This window comes from Triticum aestivum, chromosome 6D, assembly GCF_018294505.1.
Source record: "Triticum aestivum cultivar Chinese Spring chromosome 6D, IWGSC CS RefSeq v2.1, whole genome shotgun sequence".
NCBI lineage: Eukaryota > Viridiplantae > Streptophyta > Magnoliopsida > Poales > Poaceae > Triticum > Triticum aestivum.
In genome coordinates this window covers 488,750,649-488,770,203 of record NC_057811.1, presented here as the reverse complement: position 1 = coordinate 488,770,203, position 19,555 = coordinate 488,750,649, and the positions used below count along the sequence as shown (strand labels likewise).

The window sequence follows — 19,555 nt, the reverse complement described above, 5'->3', positions numbered from 1 at the left end:
ATATTTCAATTCAATGAAAATCCCTTTATCGAAAAAAAAGATGAGCCTGCACTGCATTAACACTCAACTTCAGTTCGGTTCCACCGTCGCCTCCAGTCCATCACTATCATCCACCCAACACTAAACACAAGGCTTCCTCTTTAGAACAGGAGATCCTCAGGCCTGGAGTCCAGACATGTTCTCCTTGTTCCCTCCTGCATTTCGAGCCCGGTAGAGACCGCGAGCTTCGGCTACGAGATCTACCAAGGACGATGAGATCCGGAGCTATCACGGGTCGACGGGGCACCATCTCCAAGCAGAAAAGTTTCAAATTGCCACTACTTTGGTACAACTTCAAAAAAGCATGTCTGAAAGTTTGCTAGCAAGTACCCACGACAACTTCAAAAAAGCATGTCTGAAAGCTCGTCTCCCCCAACCAGAGCGCTTTCATCGCTGGTAGAAGCGCCCACGACAATTTCCTCCTCGTCCAGCAGACCGCGCGGCAGCTGCATCAGCTCAAGCACCCTCGTGTCCTCCTCAAGCTAGACATTGCACGCGCCTTTGATTCGGTCTCCTGGCCGTTCCTGCTCCAGGTGCTTCAGCATATGGGCTTCGGCCCGAGGTGGCGCGAGTGGATTTCCATTCTGATTTCGACAGCCTCGACACGCGTCTTGATCAACGGCACACCGGCCCCCATCCCGCACGGCCAAGGCCTCCGCCAAGGCGACCCGGTGTCCCCTATGTTGTTCGTGCTAGTCATTGACACGCTCAACACGCTGCTCCAGTTCGCCGTGCAGTCCGGGATTCTCAAGCGGCTCACGCGCAGGCATGCTCCGTCGAGCGTTTCTCTCTTCGCCGACGACGTGATTATCTTTTGTCACCCCGATAGGTCCGAGCTCTCCATGATCAATTCTCTGCTCGACCGTTTTGGCACTGCCTCGGGCTTGCGCACCAACTTTGCAAAGTGCCTTGCCGCTCCAATCCAGTGCTCCGCCGACGCTGCGAGCACAGTCGGCGCGGCCCTCGCCTGCCCGGTGGTGCCCTTCCCCATCCAATACCTGGGCCTCCCTCTCTCGCTCAGGAAAGTGCCCACCTCCCACCTGCTACCCCTGATTGAGAAGCTCGCCCGCAAGCTCGCTACCTGGAAAGCTGCCCTGCTCAACCGTGGCGAGCGGCTTAATCTCGTTCGGCAAGTCTTGAGCGCCATGCCTGTCCACATCCTCCTTGCCATGGCCCTCTCCCCCGCCATCCTCAAGCAGGCCAACCGTATTCTTCGCGACTTCCTCTGGCACGAAAGAATGGACGCGCGCGCTGGCTCCTGCTTAGTCAGCTGGGCACGGGTTTGCCGCCCGATCGAGCTGGGAGGTCTTGGCATCCGCGACCTCCACCGCACAGGCATCTCTCTTCGGATTCGATGGCTATGGCTTCAGGCCACTGATCCATCTCGGCCGTGGTCTCACCTCCAGCTCCCACGCGACCCTGAGGCGCTCCAATTCTTCCGGGCTTCCACGTCATGGATCATCGGGGATGGCAACACCTGCCGTTTCTGGGTTGATCCGTGGCTGGATGGGCATCCGCTCCTTGATAGCGCCCCTGCTCTGGTGACGTTGGTTCCCCGCCGCGTCCGGCGATCCCGCACGGTGGCCCAGGCGCTTTCCGACCGATGCTGGATATCCGACATCCAAGGCCCCCTTGGCCCTGCTGCTGCTGTTGAATATGTTGGGCTTTGGCGCCCCCTCCAGCTCGTCGAGCTCACCCCGCGCCCGGATCTGCTTTGTTGGCACTGGACTGATAACGGTGTCTACTCTGCCTCCTCCTGCTACAGCGCCGTATTCCACGGCTCCACGGCCCCTGAGTTTTGGCGCCTCACCTGGCACACTAGCGCTCCCACTTCGGTGCAATTTTTCATTTGGCTCGCCTCCCTCAACAGATGCTGGTCTGCTGACCGCCTGGCCCGGCGCGGCCTGCTGCACGAACCGGCGTGCGTCTTCTGTTGCCAGGAACCCGAAACGCTCCACCACATCCTGGTGGGATGTGTGTTCGCGCGCATCACTTGGCACGAAATCCTTTCGTGGTGCTCCCTGACAACCACTCCCCCGGACGGCAACACCGGCTACTTTGCTTGGCTCTCTGAAGCCACTCTCCTCCTCCCGGCTGTGCGGAGGCGAGGCCTCGCCACCATCGCCTCCCTCACTGCATGGTCCCTTTGGCGACACCGGAACGCGATCATCTTCAACAAGATTACCCCCTCCTCCTCCTCCCTGATCGCTGCGATCAAAGATGAAGCTCGCTCCTGGGCTACTGCGGGAGCTCGAGGACTCGCTACGAGTAATTTTGTAACCTGAATTTGTAATCTTTGGGGCTGAGCAACCCCCTGCCCTATGCTCTTCGTGGGATCATGGGCTCGCCATTCGTGCGCACGAGGCTATGATTCCCAATCTTGTACTTTGTTCTCTCCTTCTATCAATGCAATGATACGCTAGCTTAGCGTATTCGAGAAAGAAAAAGTTTGCTAGCAAGTACTAGGTTTTTCAAGGTTTAGGGTTCACAGCACGTGCCGGTTCAGCCACATAGCATGGTATAATAACTGTGTAAAATGCCGAGACAAGCAAAATCCTCAATAGTTATTGTTCAGTAACGACTCACCTCGAGGCTGCTACATCAGTACTGCATTATAGTACTAGTGCTACAAACAGGACAAGAACACGAACCGAAAATGGAACTCCGGATCCTACAGCCCCCGACGCTACATACATCACATCATATCATATTCATTCCTCTATAATAAGTTGCTGGGGGCACTGCGGCGAGGGAGAAGAAGAAGAAAAATGCCGAGTCAGTATTCCAGCATGAAGCCCTCCTTGTATATATATGTCCTCCACAAGCAATGAACACAATGGGGGTGGATCTGTAACTGTAAAGCCATCATGTAAAGAGCCCAGGTCACATGCTCAGATCGTGTCATCTGCAAGCACAAAGTGGTAGTCTGGCATCAGCTTAAAGAGTTTACTTTTGGGCAACAAACCTGAGATGCTCAAGCCTACCAGCAGCACAAACAAAGGTAACCATGTTTGGCCTCATCCCAACCATCATTTATATGCACACGTATCTCATCTCGGTACAAGAGTAACAGTCACACTTAGCAATCGTAAAATCAAAATGTATGGGAAGGGTAACTTCAATTTGCTGCGGAGTAGAGACATATATAACATGCCTATAAGGAGTAATTGCAGATGGAGGAATCTTGGTGCTGAGGATGGACTAACTGGGACGTCTTCCGAGAGGACCAAGATTTATTTATATTTGAAAATAAAGCAACAACAATACACCACTAGCTTTACATCTTTTGTTTTGAGGAAAATATCCGGCTTTACATCTTAACAAAATATAGATCCACTGGGGCTGGGGTAGCAGAAAATACCTTTGGAATGAGTTCACAAGGCCTATGCTTTGTACTCGTGAACATGCAGCCACTTGGTTGATGACCATTTGTTCCCTTTGATAACAGGACAGCCCCCTGCAAGAATAACAAGATGTAAAGAAATCTGTCAGCAGATTGCTCAAGAATATATGCATATAAGCACAACTTCAAGTTTAACAGCTGGTAGCTTCAGAAGGAGAATGGAACAAGAGTTTCAGAAGTGAAAGGTCCAATATAAATCAGGTCTCATAAATATTCTGCTTTCTGCAAAAAGTGTAACTAACAACGGCAGCGAGCAGGCCACTGAACTAACCGTGCAAACTTAGTGGATCTAGAGTGGCATCTGGTTTCATGCTCCAGAAAAGCAGCGCATCTCCCATCTTCGGTTTGACAGCAAGACCTTTTCTGGCACACTCTGAAAGTTCGTTGTACCACGGTAAGGAACTGCTGTTCACATTTGCATCGGGGAAAATAGTCTCACCCCCTTCTTCAACATCTGACCTGTTCCAATTGCGAATATGTTTTGGACAAGTTAACAACTCGGTTAACATCACACATAACATAATTGTTGGGACATAGGGTACTACTTTACTTACAGGTACATGAGAATAGTTGCCATCCTCTGGCCACCATTCTTGGTGTTGAACTCGTCAAGAAAATAATCAAAGTGGGGTTCGTACTTCTGCCCGACTTCATAGTGCAGTACTTGGAGTCCCTCTCCATGTTCTGTAAGCCAGCATGAATGAACATTGTTAAACAAACCTAATACAGTATATGCTCAAAGGATAAAAGAAACATATGCTAAGAGCTGCATTGTTGAAGTCGAGAAAATGTCACACCACTTGTATACTGAACAAAGCTAAATGCACCATAACTAAGAACGAGGGAGTTTGGGTGACACATATAACCATCAGATTTCCTATGCATTTTAGGGGTCACACTTGTCTGTATGCCTTAATTTTACTTCATCAACTGAGAAATCTCACCGAGAATTTGGCTTGACCATGAAACGAAATAAGGTCTTTACATAGGTACAAACCTGCAGGTATGAAGGTGTAATCTGCTATCCTCCTTTCAATGGCCCGGATAACCTTGTCCCGCCCTCTTTGAAGAAACATGCCTGAACTTGTACGAACCCTGCTGTCCTTGCTTTTACCAGTCTCACTGTCGACCACTGTTGATTTCACCATGCGAGGCTTCGCCAATCCAATTAAGTACTCACACTCTTCCTTAGACTGATGAAAAGAATAAACACAGCCATCAATCAAACATGGTAAAATCATCAGAAAATTACAAGCTGAACTAACAAGCAATGGAAATACCTTAAACCCATTACATTTGCAAAAAATAAAATAATGAAGATACTTTACAGAAAAAAAGGAGTACAAATATAAGGAAAGGCAAAAATGGTAAGTAAACACCCTAAAGTCAGAAGTCTGAACACATATGTATGCTCAACATATGAAGAATTGAAAACAGGAGAAACTTGAGGTAACAGAGCAAAGAAATGTGCCAACAGAATCTCACAATCAAGGAGGCTTACTTACAAGATACACAATTTTGAAGCGTTAAGTCATATTTGCATAAGGCATTTGCTTAGTTCATAGAAATACTGTGCAGTGAAGTGCGGTAATGTGTAGTACAAATTTTAAAACACATGATGCATGTGAGTCTTCTGTCCAGAAGGCAACTCGATGGAGTACCTAAGACAACCAGCTTCCCCCCTTCAATTTACCCTATTCGGTAATTCGACGAGTACTAGTTCGCACTATACATCCCACATCCCCATTTCTTCAGAGTAGATCAGGTAAGAATCCAGTGTAAACAGAGCACCACTGAAGGCAAACTAAAGCCAACAAAAGAGTCACCACAACCGTTTCATTCCAGGAGGCAATGTCATGCAGTACAGCCAAGATCCCAAGGAAGAAAAGGAAACAGAAACCCATACATCGTCGATGGACTACCTAACAAAACTGCAAACTCTCCCTCTTCATTTATCATGTTTGCAGATTCGACAAAATACATGTTCACACCGTCTACATTCCCATTCTTCCATAATAGATCAGGTAATAACCTATGTAATCGACCATACACGGAGCTCCACTGACAGCAGAACTAAAGCCAGTACACGAATCACACTACAACCGTTCCTGTCCCAGGAGGCAACGGCATGCAGTCCAGCCAAGATCCCAGAAAACAAAAACAGAAATGCAGCGCAAACGGCATGCTTCCTTCAGTCACTGTCAACCCCATTTGCACCAAGTGTGCGTTCAGCGCCGCATCATTTCCAGACGAAAGTGCAGCTCGGAAAGCCGGCAGGCATTGCACCGAAAAGCACAGACGTAATTCGCCCAAAAAGTTGAGGCGATACGGGATGGATGGATCCCACAAGAATCTAGTCTCTACATACACACGACATCGTGCATGCGGGAGCAGGTGCAGGAACGAATGAGCCATGGCGGCAGCAGTGATTGTGGATGCTGAAGGGGAGGCAGAGTGGGCAGGAGCAGTGGTGATTACCAGGAAGTTGTGGTAGACGAACGCCCTGGGCTCCCACGAGATGACCTCCGTCCACTGCGCGCCGCGCTCGCCCAGCCCCTCGCTGACGACAACAGAGACGACCGCCCGGATCAGATCAGATCAGCCAGCAGCAGGTGGAACCAAATCTGGAGAAAGACCAGTGCATCGGAACCACTCACTCACTCACCTGAGGTCGCGGCGGGCGCGGCTGCGCGCGGCGCGGGAGGAGCCGCCGGAGGCATCGGACTCCGCGGCCCCGCCGTCGCCGGACGACTCGGTCTCGGCGCCGGTGGTGGGGAGCGCGGGGGAGGAGACGGGGAGCGAGAAGACGCCGAAGGCGATGAGGGCGAGGAGGAAGGCGGAGGCGAGGAGCAGCGCGGCGAGCGCGAGCGCGTACGGCGATGCCCGGCCGGCGCGCCCGGAGCCGAAGACCCGCGGCGGGCCCGCCCCGCGCATCAGCGGCCGCGACGGCGCCATCGGGCCAGGGAGGCGGATCTCCCCCTGCCTGCGCGCGGGAGAGGAATGCGGCGCGGTGGAGGAGGAGGGGAGGCGGCGGGGCTGAGCTGAGCTGCGCGCGCGGCGGCTCTCGGTCGATCGGCTCCGGCGGGTGCTCGTGTGTGGTAGCGGGGAATGGAAGGGAAGACGGCGGGTGGTCGTGTCGTGGCCGTGCACGCTGCGACGTCGCCGCGGGTTCGCGCTCCCAAACCGTGTGCCGCGTCCGTTTGGCTCGTTGTTTCGCCGGTCGGCAGCGACGGCGTGGGGCCCACCCGTCAGCGAGCCACACCGGTGTGTACGGCACTCAATCGCTTCTTCATGAATGAAAAGAACTAATAAATGAAAACAAATGCTCTATATCCATATTTGATTTCCCAAATCAGATGGATGATTTTGTAAATCTCCGTGGGTCGGCTTGGTTCCGAGACCAAAATGCCTAATGATCTTTACGTACAGGAGCATGGAAAAAATATATTTGGGTTAGGCGGTTTAAAATAATTATGGTTTAGGCTTGAACAAATGCGGAAAACCTAGCGGTTAATTTGTCAAGCACAAAACCTACAACAACTAGGCTCACCTATGTGCACCAACAACTTATGCTAAGCAAGATAAACAACTAAGTGATACCAAGATATATGACAAGAAACAATATGGCTATCACAAAGTAAAGTGCATAAGTAAAGGGCTCGGGTAAGAGATAACCGAGGCACGTGGAGACGACGATGTATCCCGAAGTTCACACCCTTGCGGATGCTAATCTCCGTTTGCAGCGGTGTGGAGGCACAATGCTCCCCAAGAAGCCACTAGGGCCACCGTAATCTCCTCACGCCCTCGCACAATGCAAGATGCCGTGATTCCACTAAGGGGCCCTTGAGGGCGGTCACCGAACCCGTACAAATGGCAACCCTTGGGGGCGGTCACCGAACCCGTACACTTTGGCAACCCTTGGGGGCGGTCATCGAAACCCGTCAAATTGCTCGGGGCGATCTCCACAACCTAATTGGAGACCCCGAAGCTTGCCCGGAGCTTTACACCACAATGATTGAGCTCTGAACACCACCAACCGTCTAGGGCGCCCAAGCACCCAAGAGGAACAAGCTCAAGGGTACCAAGCACCCAAGAGTAATAAGCTTCTCAACTTGTAACTTCCATGTATCAAGGTGGAGAACTCAAACCTATGCACCAAATGCAATGGCAAGGGCACGCGGAGTGCCCAAGTCCTTCTCTCTCAAATCCCACCAAAGCAACTAATGCTAGGGAGGAAAATGAGAGGAAGAACAAGAAGGAGAACACCAAGAACTCCAAGATCTAGATCCAAGGGGTTCCCCTCACATAGAGGAGAAAGTGATTGGTAGAAATGTGGATCTAGATCTCCTCTCTCTTTTCCCCCCAAAACTAGCAAGAATCCATGGAGGGATTGAGAGATAGCAAGCTCAAGAAGGTCAACAATGGGGCAAGAACACGAGCTCAAAGGATAAGGTTCAATGGGGAAGAAGACCCCCTTTTATAGGTCCTCACGAATCCGCCCGTTATGTGCATAAAACTGTAAGACCGGTACAACCGGTGCACGAACCGGTCAAAGTAGAGGAAAAACCAACCTGTAGGAAAAAGGCCTAAGCGGTACAACAGCCCGGGGAACCAGTAGTACCGGTAACCGGTACAACCGTCAACAACCGCCCAAGAACCGCTCCAAAACAGAAACTAGTCCGGTGGTAGAGTGGTACATGGCCGGTACAACCTTCAGACCAATTCTGAAGCGGTACAACCGCTCCAAACACCGGTTGTACCTGTCAACCGGTACAACCGCTCTAAGGGGCGGTACAACCTCTCAATGTAAAACAGGTAAGATCAAAACAACCACAACTTTCGCATACGAGCTCCGAATTCGATGAAATCAAGTTTGTTGGAAAGCTAAAGACAAGAGCAAACACAATCTTGATATAAATATAAATAAATTGCAATTGAGAAAATACCCAAAATAAAATGGTGAGAACTCTTTCTCAATTAAGACCGGTAAAAACTCCAACACCGAAAACACAAAAGAAGATGCATAAGAAATCGGTTTTCGAAGAACTCGAGCTTGTCATCAAGATGACCATAAGCTCTAAGACTCACAAAGATAACCAACCAAGAACCAAGAAAGATGATGCAAGGATGCAATGGTTTGAGCTCTCTACGAATGATACGATCAAGCTACTCATCGAGAGCCCCCTTGATAGTACGGCAATCGATCCTATAACCCGGTCTCCCAACTACCACCATGAGACCGGTAAAATAGAAAACCTATCAAGGGCAAACATTTGCCTTGCACATGGTCCACTTGAGCTAGATGATGACGATCTTGACTCCCTCAAGTTGGACCACCTTTCTTGATTGCATTGGCTCGATGAAGACTAGATGATTGCTCCCCCATACTCCACTATGGGTGAGCCACTCTTCGGCACATCTTCACAAGTCCATTGACACCACAATGGATGGCAAGCTTCAAGCACTTGATCTCTTCGTGATGCTCCACTTGAACTTGCACACGACAATCTTGATGACGATCACCACTTGATGTCATCCTCTCCATGGGTTGAGTGATATCTTCCTCTTGACGCAAGCCCATGAACACGTACCTAACCCCACATAGAACTCTCACATAGACCATGGGTTAGTACACAAAGCGCAATGGACAATGCTTACCATACCATGGGATCACTTGATCCCTCTCGGTACATCTTCTACGCTTTGTGAGTTGATCAACTTGATTCACTCTTGACTTAGTCTTGATCAACCTTGAATCTTTCCAACTCTCTTCATTTGGATGATGTCTTGAAGGTAAACATGAATGATCACACAATCTTCTTCTTCAAGACATGCTTGCAATAAGCTCAACACTCACATGACCAATCTTAGAATAATTCCTTAATAGCACCTTGGTCAACTCATAAACCCCTTGAAACCAACACATGGACTTCAAGAAATGCTGATGGACAAATCCTTCAAATATAACTCAAGGCAACCATTAGTTCATAGAGATTGTCATTAATTACCAAAACCAAACATGGGGGCACCGCATGTTCTTTCAATCTCCCCCATTTTGGTAATTGATGACAATCACTTTCAAGAGAGTTTATATAAGGAATTATGCATCACCATGCAATGCAACAACCAATAATGCATGCGTAAGAGATGCAAACGCTTCGGAACACAACCAAAGCAAGAAAAGATGACTCTCTAAACTTCTCCACGAAACTCTCTGAAACTTCTCCCCCATTGGCATCGATTGCCAAAATGGGAGAAAAGCTTAGAAGGCCAATATAAATTGTGTTTCTCCATAAATTGTTAATTTCTCCACAAGAGAGTGGAATGCACATATCCAACGGTAAATACTTGGAGGAAGACAAACTATATTGAGGCTCAAAGATTGCAAAAGAAAGATATGCCACAAAGACATAACAAAGAGAGAAACAAGCAATCAAGCAATCAAAAGATACCAATTGAAGCAAGCTATCAAAAGATACCAATTAAACCAACTAGACCAAAGATCCTACGAGCCACATGAATAAAGGATATTATGATATGAGCAAAGGAGTGATCTAAAGAAACTAGAGAATCTCCCCATGATTTGTACACACATAAGAATTTTTGTATTAGGATACAAAGTGCACAAAATAGGATCATAGCTCCCCCAAAATCAATAGAAACCTACAACAAGTGTAAGCGAGCATATAGGAAACAAAGCCTAGCACTTGCAACAAACACATGGTTGAGCAACATGTAAAATAGGCAACTTAAGAATAGGCTCAACCAAAATGATGTGTGTGAGTCATGGCAAAGCACTTGAGAAGACTAAAATAAGGATGATCATTAAGCATCAACATAGTCTTGGATAAATGAGATACACGGTGCATGACATTCCTCCCCCCCCCCACACACACAACTAGCAAATGGGTTCACAAGCTCACTAAAAAGAAAACAACAAAGCTTGCGACAACCCATGGTGAAGATAGAAGAAGAAAGCCTCATCAAGACGAGGGATACCAATTAAGATGGCAAAAGCCTCATAAGGACAAGCATGAGGAAAATAATCTTCACCACACAAGAGTGCATCAAGATGCAACGAGATAAGACACGCACTCAAGGCAAAAGCTTTCACGGAGCCACCAAATAAATAGCATAAGAAAGACAAGGTGGACGTGAAAGAAAGGATATCATCTAGAGATGTAATTTCTCTCAAGTGTATAAGGTTCTAGGTAGACAAAATCATGATGATATATATCTAAAAAGAAGGATGTACACCCAAAATAGTTACAACACGAAGGAAGAAGATATCCAAAAGGAAGTCATACATATACCAATAAGATATTTGCTTGGAAGCATAGCACATGGCTAGATATGGTCTTATTGTATATAAATGAATTCCTACCACACAACCATTAAAGACATCACAACTAGCAACATGAGATCATCGTTGAGATGCTTTGAGAAAGGAAACAAGTATCACAAGATGGAATGAATATCATGCCAAGATGCAACCTAGACAAGGTTGAAGCAAGAAATGTGTGCATGAAGTATATGAAGATATTTGTTACCGAGTTAACATTGGAAGGATGTGGTAGAAACCAATTGAAGGTAGTAGATAGTAGTTCATTGAGCATCCTAGCTTGACTCCAATAAGCACATGGTGACACCACCTCCCTTGTGAGTGAGCTGAGCATCCAATGCATCTCCAATTGTTCCTATACCAATAACACAAACAAAATGGTACCCAAACTCATTGGGACCAAAGAGTTAGAAACACCAATACACATAGGACAAACTCCACATAAATATGTGCATATAGATATGGACATGAATTTCATGCACATCTCATCCAATTTGAGACTTGGTGGAGTTTCCCCTATATATAGGGTCAGAGAAAGAAAGCATGCCAAAGAAAATACATGAAGTAAATATGCATGCTAAAGACTTTCAAGAACCAACACCAAATGAAAAAGGAATACCAAGTGAAAAGGATACCAAAAGGAGAAACCATCACTTGGAAGATATCATTAACCGATACATCAAGGAATGAGATATCCATTGGCACACTCAAAAAGAATGATGTCAAACTCCCAAAAGAGAGAATGGTTCCAAACAAACCAAGTGCTCTACAAAGTTTCGTGATGGCACAAAGTACCAAAAAGAAACGGTTTGCATTCCACCAACACACACTTGATAAGGATCACAAGGTGAGTGTTCTAAGAAAAATAGGATAGCTCCCCCAAGCATTGTGCATTATAGAGAATTTGCATTTGAATACAAAAAGCACAAGATGGGATCACCACTTTCACTATATCTATACAAACACTAGACAATCTCAAGGAAATAACAAGATCCACAAGTGGTATGGAATACAATGGGAGTTGACACAATCCTAGGCAAGAGATAAGGCAAATAAAAGCAAAGGCCAATGTAAAGATGATCAATAATTTCTACCACACATAAGTGAGTACAAATTGTCAAAAGACAAAAAGTATTTGGAAATAATTCTGTTGGTAGATAGCAAGGATATCCAACATCATCTTCACACCAAACATAAGCAAATTGCAACTTGTAGAGCTAACATGCCACCTAGGAACAAGATAATTTACAATATCAATTCTAGGTGACAATATCTCAAATGTACACATTTTCCAGGCTTGTAATATGCACATAGCATATTACTCCCCCATAATGTGATACCAATAAAAACTTAACAAGAGGCAATAAGAGGATCCAACAAGAGATAATTAATGGACTATTTAGAATTTGAATTTCTCATGAGAAGACATACCACATAGTGACTAGATAAGCTTGCAATATCAATACTAGGTGGTATTCCTCATGTACACACATTTGTGGGACCGTGAGGTGCACAAAGCACATCACTCCCTCAAAATGGGATGTTCCATTAATCTCTCACATGAGCCAATTAAGATATAAACAAGATGCAAAAGGCTCAACGCATGACACACACGTACATGATGTGCAAACCAACACACACATACTTGATTGCTCAAGATAATCAAGTTGGAAGCACAACAATACAAACACATGCAAGGAACGAAACCAAACATGCAAAGGGGCAAGTAACTATCAATGTAAACACTTTAAGCACAAGTTACCGCAAGGAGGCACATTGGATATAAGATAGAAACTTGATAACCCAATTGACTTGGCTTGAGACAATATGAATGATGAAGATCCATTAATTCTTCATGATGTAGCCAAGTCTCCAATGCCCTCCTACAACACCTATTGATCAAGTTTGAGCTAGTTGGTCCTCAACCAAGTTGGGTCCTAAGAGGTTAGTCACAATAGGCTTGGCTACCCAAATGGTTCTTTGCTTGAAACCACTTTGAGTACCAAGAAACTTGGCAAACACATTGCCAACCTTATCCTTCCCAAGAGAATAGATATCATCAATAATAATTGGGTTGGATAAGTTACGACTAGTGCATGAATAAGCGAGGTGACCTTTCTCACGACATAGGTAGCAACATCTACTCTTCACTTTCTTCTCACTTGATTTCTCAACTTGAGAAGCATTAGCTTGAGTTTTGTTGGGAAGAGGTCTTTATTCAACTTGAGGTTGAGCATTAGAGTGAACTTGTGGCCGCTTCCCTTGTTGCTTGTCACTAATGGCCTTCTTCTTCAAAGGGCAAGATCTAACATGATGCCCTTCAATTTTGCACTTGAAGCAAATGATCATGGACGAATTCTTGACTTGTTTTGGCCCTTCTTCTTGTTGCTCTTGGACTTCTTCTTCTTATTGGAGTTGAATCCAAGTCCACCTTTGTCATTGGGGGATTTTTGCACACTCAAGATATTGTTGAGTGTGGATTTCCCTTCATGACACTTTTCCAAGTCTTTCTTCAAAGAAGTGACTTGGGCCTTGAGCTCTTTAATTTCCTCTACATGGTTAGTCTCAACACAAGCACTAGAGGAAGTATAAGCTTCATCGTTAGAGCAACAAGGCAAGGAAAGCAATTCATCACAAGATGTGCCAATGTTATGCATAGATGAATTACGAGGACTAGCACAAGGCAATGTAGCATTTTGACTAAAAGTAGTGCTAGTATCCACATGAGGCTCACTAGATGTTACCTTAGCAATCATGGCCTCATGAGCTATCTTTAGCACATTATGGGATACTAGAAGATCATCATGAGAGCTTGAGAGCTTTTCATGGCTTTCTTCCAATTTCCCATAATTGCTAGATAGCAACTCAAGTTGAGCCCGAAGCTCAACATTCTCCTTCAAAATGGATGCTTCACAAGTAATAGAGTTAGTAGCACAAGCATCATCAATAATAGCAAGAGGAGAAGGCAACTTGGCAAGCTCTTTTGAATATGAAGCTTTAAGTTGTGCATGAGACTCGGTGAGTTTGATGAGCTCACTCTTAATGACCCTTGAGCCATTTTCGAGGTGCCCAAAGTCCTCAAGAAGTTTAGCATGCGCAACTTCAAGCTTATCATTTTTTAGTTTCAAAATCATTGGCCACCTCAAGAGCTCTATCATGAGATTCCTTCACTCTAGATAATTCTAGAGCAAAAGTCTCCTCAAGATATTCCTTGGTGGTTTGTTCAAGTTCAAGAGCTTGAGAGAGGTTCGCAATCTCATTAGCGTAATCACACTCATGACCTTCCATTTTTTCAATGATGACCTCAAGCTCCTCTAGATGAGATTCCAACTCCTCTATATATTTCTTGCCCTCAATAGCAATAGACATGATTTCCATGAAGTTGGAACGAGCAATTTTATTCTTATGGAGAGCTTTAAAAATCATTTCCCCCTTAATTTTTAAAGAGGCAACATTATCATTCTCTTCATCATTATCCTCATCATTATTAGCATCAACATCATCAACAAGAGACATATTGGGGTTCAAGGTAGGAGATACCTTTGAAGCCTTGGCCATAAGGCAAACCGTAATAGATGATGATGTAGGATCCCTTGAAGCACCATTTAAAACCACATTCCATGGAGTGTTGGTTTCCTCTACATTGTTAGCACAACAACTCGAGGAAATACAAGCATTTTTATATTGGCAACAAGATATAGCAAGCATACCATCATGGGATTTAGTCAAGCAATTTCTACAAGATATGCACGGACTATCAACACAAGCATGAGAAACATGTAGGGTGCTCGAAGTGTTAAAGTGCAAAGAAGATGCATTGCAATAAAATAATGATGAAGGATCATCCACAATAAGCATACTATCATCATTGCAATGACCAACACTACTCACCATTTCATTACCTTGTGGAAAACCACATGTAGGTGAAGTAGAAGAAGTTGAGAACACAATACGGCCGGAGGTGGAGGGAGAACAATCATCCCCACAAATCTTGGACATGCCATATTTATCTTGAAGCTTTGTCCACAACTCATGAGCATCCCGGAACGGCATGAGTTGAAATATAACTACATTGCTCAAAGCATCGAAAAGCACACTAGAAGCTTGAGCATTGAGATAAGAGTTTTTCTCATCCTCTAAAGATAATCTTTGGGGATCCTTTGGAGGAGAAAAACCCATATCTACAATTCGCTCTAAATTTGGGTCCATTACCCTAAAGAGATTAAGCATGCGAATTACCCATACATCAAAATTTGTGCCATTGAAACTAAGAGTTGTCAGAGAATCCTAATCCCCTAGTCGACAAATTTACTCTCTAGGCGGTTAAGCCTAACAAAGAGAGGAGAGGCTCTGATACCAATTGAAAGATCGTGGATGTCGCCTAGAGGGGGGGTGAAGAGGCAGTTTAAAATAATTATGGTTTAGGCTTGAACAAATGCGGAAAACCTAGCGGTTAATTTGTCAAGCACAAAACCTACAACAACTAGGCTCACCTATGTGCACCAACAACTTATGCTAAGCAAGATAAACAACTAAGTGATACCAAGATATATGACAAGAAACAATATGGCTATCACAAAGTAAAGTGCATAAGTAAAGGGCTCGGGTAAGAGATAACCGAGGCACGTGGAGACGACGATGTATCCCGAAGTTCACACCCTTGCGGATGCTAATCTCCGTTTGGAGCGGTGTGGAGGCACAATGCTCCCCAAGAAGCCACTAGGGCCACCGTAATCTCCTCACGCCCTCGCACAATGCAAGATGCCGTGATTCCACTAAGGGGCCCTTGAGGGCGGTCACCGAACCCGTACAAATGGCAACCCTTGGGGGCGGTCACCGAACCCGTACACTTTGGCAACCCTTGGGGGCGGTCATCGAAACCCGTCAAATTTCTCGGGGCAATCTCCACAACCTAATTGGAGACCCCGAAGCTTGCCCGGAGCTTTACACCACAATGATTGAGCTCTGAACACCACCAACCGTCTAGGGCGCCCAAGCACCCAAGAGGAACAAGCTCAAGGGTACCAAGCACCCAAGAGTAATAAGCTTCTCAACTTGTAACTTCGACGTATCAAGGTGGAGAACTCAAACCTATGCACCAAATGCAATGGCAAGGGCACACGGAGTGCCCAAGTCCTTCTCTCTCAAATCCCACCAAAGCAACTAATGCTAGGGAGGAAAATGAGAGGAAGAACAAGAAGGAGAACACCAAGAACTCCAAGATCTAGATCCAAGGGGTTCCCCTCACATAGAGGAGAAAGTGATTGGTAGAAATGTGGATCTAGATCTCCTCTCTCTTTTTCCCCCAAAACTAGCAAGAATCCATGGAGGGATTGAGAGATAGCAAGCTCAAGAAGGTCAACAATGGGGGAAGAACACGAGCTCAGAGGATAAGGTTCAATGGGGAAGAAGACCCCCTTTTATAGGTCCTCACGAATCCGCCTGTTATGTGCATAAAACTGTAAGACCGGTACAACCGGTGCACGAACCGGTCAAAGTAGAGGAAAAACCAACCTGTAGGAAAAAGGCCTAAGCGGTACAACAGCCCGGGGAACCAGTAGTACCGGTTAAACTAAACTAACCGGTACAACCGTCAACAACCGCCCAAGAACCGCTCCAAAACAGAAACTAGTCCGGTGGTAGAGTGGTACATGGCCGGTACAACCTTCAGACCAATTCTGAAGCGGTACAACCGCTCCAAACACCGGTTGTACCGGTCAACCGGTACAACCGCTCTAAGGGGCGGTACAACCTCTCAATGTAAAACAGGTAAGATCAAAACAGCCACAACTTTCGCATACGAGCTCCGAATTCGATGAAATCAAGTTTGTTGGAAAGCTAAAGACAAGAGCAAACACAATCTTGATATAAATATAAATAAATTGCAATTGAGAAAATACCCAAAATAAAATGGTGAGAACTCTTTCTCAATTAAGACCGGTAAAAACTCCAACACCGAAAACACAAAAGAAGATGCATAAGAAATCGGTTTTCGAAGAACTCGAGCTTGTCATCAAGATGACCATAAGCTCTAAGACTCACAAAGATAACCAACCAAGAACCAAGAAAGATGATGCAAGGATGCAATGGTTTGAGCTCTCTACGAATGATACGATCAAGCTACTCATCGAGAGCCCCCCTTGATAGTACGGCAATCGATCCTATAACCCGGTCTCCCAACTACCACCATGAGACCGGTAAAATAGAAAACCTATCAAGGGCAAACATTTGCCTTGCACATGGTCCACTTGAGCTAGATGATGACGATCTTGACTCCCTCAAGTTGGACCACCGTCCTTGATTGCATTGGCTCGATGAAGACTAGATGATTGCTCCCCCATACTCCACTATGGGTGAGCCACTCTTCGGCACATCTTCACAAGTCCATTGACACCACAATGGATGGCAAGCTTCAAGCACTTGATCTCTTCGTGATGCTCCACTTGAACTTGCACACGACAATCTTGATGATGATCACCACTTGATGTCATCCTCTCCATGGGTTGAGTGATATCTTCCTCTTGACGCAAGCCCATGAACACGTACCTAACCCCACATAGAACTCTCACATAGACCATGGGTTAGTACACAAAGCACAGTGGACAATGCTTACCATACCATGAGATCACTTGATCCCTCTCGGTACATCTTCTACGCTTTGTGAGGTTATCAACTTGATTCACTCTTGACTTAGTCTTGATCAACCTTGAATCTTTCCAACTCTCTTCATTTGGATGATGTCTTGAAGGTAAACATGAATGATCACACAATCTTCTTCTTCAAGACATGCTTGCAATAAGCTCAACACTCACATGACCAATCTTAGAATAATTCCTTAATAGCACCTTGGTCAACTCATAAACTCCTTGAAACCAACACATGGACTTCAAGAAATGCCTATGGACAAATCCTTCAAATATAACTCAAGGCAACCATTAGTTCATAGAGATTGTCATTAATTACCAAAACCAAACATGGGGGCACTGCATGTTCTTTCACAAAGGCTCTCTCTATTTGCCGATGATGTAGCACTTTTTGTGCGTCCCATAGAGCAGGATCTTTCCTGCACAAGGGAGGTGCTCCAAGCTTTCGGTCATGCTTCGGGTCTTCGCGTGAACTATCGCAAAACTTCTGCGAGCTTAATCCAAGGACAGCAAGGAGATGCGGAGAGGGTGCAACAGTTCTTGAACTGCCAAATGGGAGAGTTCCCGTGCAAATACCTAGGCCTGCAACTAAGCATTCACAAGCTCACCAAAGTGCAATGGCAATCCATGCTAGATCAGGTCAAGCACTTCATTCCGGGTTGGCAGCGCGTCCTGATTCAGAGACCAGGAAGACTTGTGCTAGTTAAAAGTGTAATTGCGGTGAGGCCTATTCACCATCTGCTCGTCATGAACGCGCCGCAATGGGTGTTTGAAGAGGTGGACAAATGGATGAGAGCTTTTTTTCTGGGATGGGAAAGAGACCGTCAACGGAGGGCAGTGCTTGGTGGCATGGCACACCATTTCCAGACCTATATGTTTTGGCGGTTTGGGAGTCAAGAGCTTGAAGATCCAAGGCCTGACCATGCGTGTTCGGTGGGAGTGGATAAGAAGGACATACCCCACCTGCCCGTGGCCAGGGTTACACCTCATGGTGGACAAGGATGCAAAGGTAGTTATTGATAGCATGGTGCTCATCAAAGTTGGAGAGGGTAGCAAGGTTATGTTCTGAACGGATAGATGGATACACGACTTCGCGGCAAGGATATCGCCCCCCCCCCCCCCCCCCCGATTGCCGGAATGGTCGACAAACGCGTCAAGGGCAAGAGAACTGTCCAGCAGGCGCTGCTTGAGGGCGCATGGGTTCATGACATCGCGCGTGACCTCTCCTTTACTGCGCATTTGCAGCTCATCCATCTGCAGCAGGCCATGGCTACGGTAGCCAGGAATGAGTCGGAGGCCGATGCTTTCAGTTGGCCTTGCAATGCGGCAGCAACCTATATCGCAAAGTCCACTTACAAGATGTTGTGCCAGGGCATGACCCGTTTTGCCGCTGCTAATTGCATCTAGAGCAGCTGGGCGCCCCTCAAGTGCAAAATCTTTGCTTGGCTGGCCTCCCAGTATCGGCTTTGGACATCAGACCGAAGAGCGAGACACGGACTCCAAGAGACAACATTGACATGCTACCTGTCAAGAAGTGGACACAGTTGATCACATTCTAGCTCGGTGCGTTTATGAGAGGCAAGTATGGAGTGGCTGCTTCGAGTTCTTACAAGTCAACATACAAATTCGAAATCTTGAGGACACTTTTATAGAGTGGTGGGAGAAGACACGAGAGTCCTTCCAAGGCAAGGTCAAAAGAGGGTTCGACTCCTTCGTCATCGCAACCGTGTGGCACTTGTGGAAGCAAAGGAACACAAGAGTGTTCAATCGGAATGATCATGTTAGATCGGCCCCAAGCCTAGTGCAACAAATCCAGGAGGAGATCAAACTTTGGAAGATGGCGGGAGTAAGAGTCAAGGGACTAGCTAGATTTGTGAGAGAGTAGGTTTTGTATTTTTCTTGGAGTCGGAGCTCCCGTGTAGGCGCTCTCATCTTGCACGGACTCTTGTAAACATTATTTCTCTCTTCTATAAAAATACGGTACGCCTTTGGCGTACTCTCGAAAAAGAAAAATATATTTGGTCGTGAAAAAACTCACGAGGTGAGCAATGCAGCAATTCGAGGGCAAACCCATTGGTGATATATCTTATGTGTTCTAGAAGGTTCAATTTAACTCCACTGCTAACT

The 19,555-nt window shown here is 46.1% G+C and overlaps 1 protein-coding gene across 1 annotated transcript; it reads right to left on the bottom strand.

The window, feature by feature from the left end:
* Positions 1–2,540: 2,540 nt before the first annotated feature.
* On the bottom strand, positions 2,541–6,620 carry LOC123146290 (probable prolyl 4-hydroxylase 3). Its single transcript, XM_044565916.1, has 7 exons — positions 6,108–6,620; positions 5,921–6,002; positions 4,440–4,635; positions 3,997–4,126; positions 3,714–3,901; positions 3,401–3,496; positions 2,541–2,944 (listed from the first exon to the last, which is right to left on the bottom strand). The coding sequence occupies exons 1-6, from the start codon at positions 6,395–6,397 to the stop codon at positions 3,423–3,425; spliced, it is 960 nt and encodes a 319-aa protein (XP_044421851.1). The 5' UTR covers positions 6,398–6,620; the 3' UTR covers positions 2,541–2,944; positions 3,401–3,422.
* Positions 6,621–19,555: the final 12,935 nt, after the last annotated feature.